This window comes from Crocuta crocuta, unplaced genomic scaffold (genome assembly GCF_008692635.1).
Source record: "Crocuta crocuta isolate KB4526 unplaced genomic scaffold, BGI_CrCroc_1.0 scaffold234, whole genome shotgun sequence".
Taxonomy (NCBI): Eukaryota; Metazoa; Chordata; class Mammalia; order Carnivora; family Hyaenidae; genus Crocuta; species Crocuta crocuta.
The window spans coordinates 3,475,967-3,481,028 of NW_027529647.1; the positions used below are offsets into that span (position 1 = coordinate 3,475,967).

Consider the following 5,062-nt stretch of genomic DNA (forward strand, 5'->3'; position numbering starts at 1 on the left):
CCGGCCCCTGTCCTGCCCCTCCCGCCGCGCCACCCTTCCCGCCATGGGGACGTGCAGGGCGGAGGTCCCCATGGGCTGGGGTGCTTGTCTCATTAAACTGTCTTGGTAAAGAGGCTGGTGGTCCGAGCTGCCTTTGAGGCGGGTGCAGCTGCAGAGCGGGCCGGCCGGCCTCTCTTGCTTGGGATCCCAGAGTGCTGGGGAGGGGGCTCGGGCAGGTGGAGGCTGGGGTCGGACGCTCCCCGTAATCCCGGGCCGCCATCGCCTACCCCGTCCAGGCTGTAGCGCACTCGGTCACTAAAGGAGGCTGTTTGCAAGTTTGCAGGCAGCAGACTCACCCTTGGGATTTCATTCACTCATCGAACGGATGTCGGTGGGCGCAGGGCAGTCGGCTCTGCCTTCCTCCATCCCGGGGTCTGGAGGGGAGGTAGATGTGCAGTAAGGGTTTGAAATGCAGCAAGGATGGCCATGTGGCCCCATAAACGCGTCCGGTGGTGACGGACTTGGGGACACAATAGCGTGCGAGGGGGGCGGGACCAGAGCGGAGATGCTCGCGCTCGCCAAGGGTGAAACAGTGGCGAGAAAAAGAGCAGACTTGTAACGAGCTCGGTCCAAGGCAGGAGACGGGGGTGGGGGGGGCGGGGGGGGAAGGAGGAGCTTGTTCAGAGCCACAAATACATGAAGTAAGACTGTGGGAGGGACCTGCAAGCCACTANAGAAAGTGGCTTAAGGAAAAAAGCCCCCCCCCCGTGTCTCCCCAGCCTGGGTCTGCCTTCGTCCCTGGGAACCCGGTTTAAAACACAAAGTAAGACACAGAGAAAACGATTCTCTGCGTCCAGCGAGTCTCCAAATGCTTGCAACCAGCCAGGGGGTGAGCCTGCTGGGTTCCCGACGGTGTGCGGGCGTGGCCGCCTCCCTCCTGCCCGCCACACCGTGGAAAGCGTCACGTTTAGGAAGACGACACTCACAGCGGCCACGGTCCCGAAGGGCAACGGGGAGAAGTGTAGTGGGGGTGGGGGAGGTCTTCACATGAGGAGTTAGAGTGTGTAACGCAGGTCGTAAGAGGCGGCCCGGTAATGAGAGGGAACGTCGGACGTGCAGGGATGAGGAAAACCCTCAGGGACCGGCGAGAACCCCCCCAATTCTCCCCCGTGTCATCAGGGGTTCCACGGAGGTCAAGAGCTGGACCTGAGGCCTGGAGAGGGCACATGGCCATGACCCAGACATGTGAAGAGGAAGACCTGGAGGGGCCGTTAAAAAGCTGAAATAACGGGAACAGGGGTGGACACAGGGAACGGGCACGCGCCTGACCCGGCACCCGGGGGGTTGTGCGTCCGTGGGAGGCGGCCCCACGGCTGGAGGCCACGGGACCTCGAACGTGTGCTGCTGCCGGGGTGCGTGCCCCCCCCCCTTNAGCCGGCCCCCCTGCCCCCCAGAGGTCCATGGCCATGTGCAGCCACCTCCGGACACCAAGCGCTGCCAGGGGCCAGGGGGGAGCTCCACCCCGGCCCCGCCTGCGCTCTGGCTCACGCGGGTTACTGAGTACACACGCTGTACAAACTCAGCCAGTGCAGCCAACTTTGAGCACAAGGTATCTACAGACAGGCTTTGTCTTTTTTCTCTTTTAATTACCAAGTATTGCTTTAAATCCCAGATCGAACCCTCACTCCACCTCATCAGCTGGTTAAGCCTCAGTGTCTTGGGCTGGGAAATGGGGACAGGAGCTGTGTCTTTGCTGTGGTTCAGTGAATTGGTGGATGGGAGGAGTCTGAATGGATGCAAGACCTGGACAAGTCAGATAATGGGTGGCTGGCTGGAGGGGGGATGGGTGGGTGGAGGGAGGNGTTGGACTCAGCCCCCCCGACTGAGTGTGTTTGTTGATAATTAACTGGGACAAAACCCATCATTCTTCTCCCAGCAAATAACTGGAAACCACTGTAAATGTCTGTCCATGGAGAACTGATTAAGTAAGTTACCCTAGATCCACACAATCGAATACAGCGTGTCGTTAGAAGTGATGCCCGTGAGCAGATGGCTGGGGGTCACGGGCATCGTGGCGTGGCCCTTCCTGCCAACACGGCCCTGTGTGTGGGAGTGACCGTGGGGAGGCCACAGTGGCTACTGCCAGCAGGGGATTATCGAGAATTTCTTTTTTTTTTTAAATATTTTTATTTATTTCTAGGGGAGAGAGAGAGAGAGACAGCGTGAGCAGGGGAGGGTCAGAGAGAGAGGGAGTCACAGACTCTGAAACAGGCTCCAGGCTCCGAGCTGGCAGTCAGCACAGAGCCCGACGCGGGGCTCGAACCCACGAACCACGAGATCATGACCTAAGTGAAACTTGGACGCTTAACCGACTAAGCCACCCAGGCGCCCCAAGAATTTCTATTTTCTAATTCCTTTTTGTGGTCTGAGTCTTTTACATTGTTTTCATAATTAAAAAAAAAAAGGTACTCCGGTTGGAGGAAAATGAAGTTTCCTTGCTCACCAGCAGCCTGGCTCGCCGGCAGGGCCTGGAAGACATGGGGTGCTGAGGGCCCCCCTCCCCTGCCCCCCAGCTTCCCTCTGGGACACCGGAGCCTTCTGCCCAACGAAGGGCTTTTGCAACTGGCCTGGGCAGCCACATCCTTGACCTATAACAGTAACCCTGAACCGGGCATCTCGGCCACAGTCCTGGACTTGACTCTCCGGCCTCATCCTGACCTTTACGTGGCCCCCCGGCCGCTCAGCCCCCAGCCCTCCTCCGATCCTATCGGTGGGGGTCGGGTCCTGACCCTGTCAGCGCAGCCAGGGGGCCTGCCCCACGCCGGCTGCTTCGCAGCTGAAGCCAAGACGGCCTGGAGTGAGGGGCTGGGGCCGCTGTCCTCGAGATACGGGGCCCGGTCCTCGTGACCGGCTCAGAAAGCCGCACGCTTGAGCTCACTGGCGCCCCTGGGTCCCTCCTCGTGCTGAGGTGGCTGTCCCCGGGGCGGGCACCGGGCCGGTGCGGGAGGGGCGAGGCGGGCAGCTCTGTCCTCTCCGGGGGGGCTCTAGTGGGGAGGTGCCCCCCCCTCCAGGACTCTCTTCCAGGCCATCTTCCCCGCAGGGACCCACGTTCTCCGGCTTCCCTTCCCAGATGCTGGAGGCCATGCTTTCTCTTACGGGTTGTGGGCGTCCGGCCTCGGGGACTGGGCCGCTTGCGCTCCTGTCTGCCACTGCCCATCCCCCACTCACGCTCTGCTGTGCTTAGCGTGGGGCTCCCCCAGACCGCGGGCTCAGGGTTCTGCACCCCAGCACGCCTCCTGGGGTCCCCTGGGGTCCCTGTGGCCTGGACGAGCAGGGCTGGGCCGGGCCATCTGGCTCAGGGTCCTTACTGAGGACCTCTGTCCTGTCCCCACTTGGAGGTGGCTCCAGGTCAAGGTGTGCCGGCCCCCCGGTCACTTCCCCAGGTTCCTGGGGCATGGTGGCCCCGAGCCACTCTGAGTCACTGTCACCATTGACCTCAGAGATGCTCTGAGCTTGGACCTTGGGGGGTGGGGGGCTCTGACAAGGGCTCAGGACGGTGAGACACGCTCCCGACAAGGAAGAGGGGCCAGACGGGCAGGGCAGGTGGAGGCGGGTTTGTCCACCCAGGACGGGGGCACCAGGGTGGAGGCGGGGGCAGGGGCCCCTGTTCCCCCGTGTGGGGGTCCCCCCATGGCCCTGGAGGAAGCTCTACCTGCCCTGACGGCCAGGCCAGTGTGGGGGAAGAGACGTGTCTGCACGGGCCGAAAGCGGGGCCGGGTGGGTGGAGAACACGGTGGGCTCAGGGGCCTCTGGTGCTCAGATGAGGAGGCGGCGGAGTCAGCTGGGGGGGCAGTGCAGGGCCCCCGTCTCCCGGGTGTGTGATGGGGAATCGCCCCCCCGCCCCCGCTGATGCTCTGTGGCCCCTCCTGGAGGAACAAAGGCCTCCCTCCTTCCGGAGGTGCCCAAAGTAGGANGCAGTGCAGGGTCCCCGTCTCCCGGGTGTGTGATGGGGAATCGCCCCCCGCCCCCTGCCCGCTGATGCTCTGTGGCCCCTCCTGGAGGAACAAAGGCCTCCCTCCTTCCGGAGGTGCCCAAAGTAGGAACGGTGGCTGGGGCGGGGGTGTCCTGGGATCTGGGAGCCGGCCCACCCGGGGAGGGGAGGTCTGCCCAGTGTGTCGCCAGGTGCCCGAAGCCTAGGGGCCTGTGCTCAGCGCTGGGGGTGAGGAGGGGTGCCCGCCTGGCCTCCGGGGGTGTGGGAGGCTGCCCTGGGGCGCGGGCACGTCGGTGAGCACCTCGTGGCGGCCCTGCTGTGTGGAGACAGTAGCGGGGCAGCCCGTCCACGTGGCTCAGGGTGGCTGAGTCTCGGGGGGGTGGGGGGCGGGGCACCCAGGCTGCAGCCCCCACTGGGCTCAGCCCGACACCCAACTGCCTTTTTTCCCCGTCCCCTTCTCCCAGTGGAGGGCTGAGCAAGCCTCTGGCCCACTTCCTGTGGCCAAAAGATAAACGGACTCGGGGGGACGCCCAGAGCAGAGACCCACGGAGCCTATCAAGGCAGGGGCGCTGTCCCCTCCCAGGCAGCTGCGGAGGCTCCTGGCCCTCCGACCCCAAGCTGTCCCTCTGTGTCCCCCCCTCTTGCAGATGCTGTGGCTGTTGCTTTCGATCCTCTTCTTCTCGGGGACCTGCTTCGCCGGGACCCCAGGTGAGTCCTGAGCCCCTGGAAGCACCCCCTTCCCAGAGGCTCCCGCAACCTCATCTCTAGTCCCAGTCCCTGGGGGCTCGGGGCTGCCCGGCCGGCCGTGCACCCGGGGAAGGTCTATGTGGGGACCCCGAAGTCCGGCCTCCCTCCCCCCATGTTGCTCTCTGGCCTCCACCCCTGAGAACGAGCTCGTGGGCATCATCGGGGGCCACAGCGCCCCCCCCCCACCCCGGGCAGGTGGCCGTGGCAGGTGAGCCTGAGGGTCTACGTTTATCACTGGGCCTCCTGGGCGCACATCTGCGGGGGCTCCTCATCCACCCCCAGTGGGTGCTGACCAGGGAGTCGCGCTGCTGCCCAGCTGGGGGCCGGGGCGGGGCGGGGCGGGGG

The 5,062-nt window shown here is 64.3% G+C and overlaps 2 protein-coding genes across 2 annotated transcripts in view; both read left to right on the plus strand.

Annotated features, from left to right (window-relative positions):
• CCDC154 (coiled-coil domain containing 154) overlaps positions 1 to 5,062 on the plus strand; it is a 162,078-nt gene that overhangs the window by 146,297 nt on the left and 10,719 nt on the right.
• LOC144230406 (putative serine protease 29) overlaps positions 4,618 to 5,062 on the plus strand; it is a 2,206-nt gene continuing 1,761 nt past the window's right edge. The window contains 4 exon segments of the mRNA XM_077762750.1: positions 4,618 to 4,676; positions 4,842 to 4,896; positions 4,899 to 4,980; positions 4,983 to 5,016. Coding sequence (XP_077618876.1) covers positions 4,618 to 4,676; positions 4,842 to 4,896; positions 4,899 to 4,980; positions 4,983 to 5,016 — 230 coding nt within the window.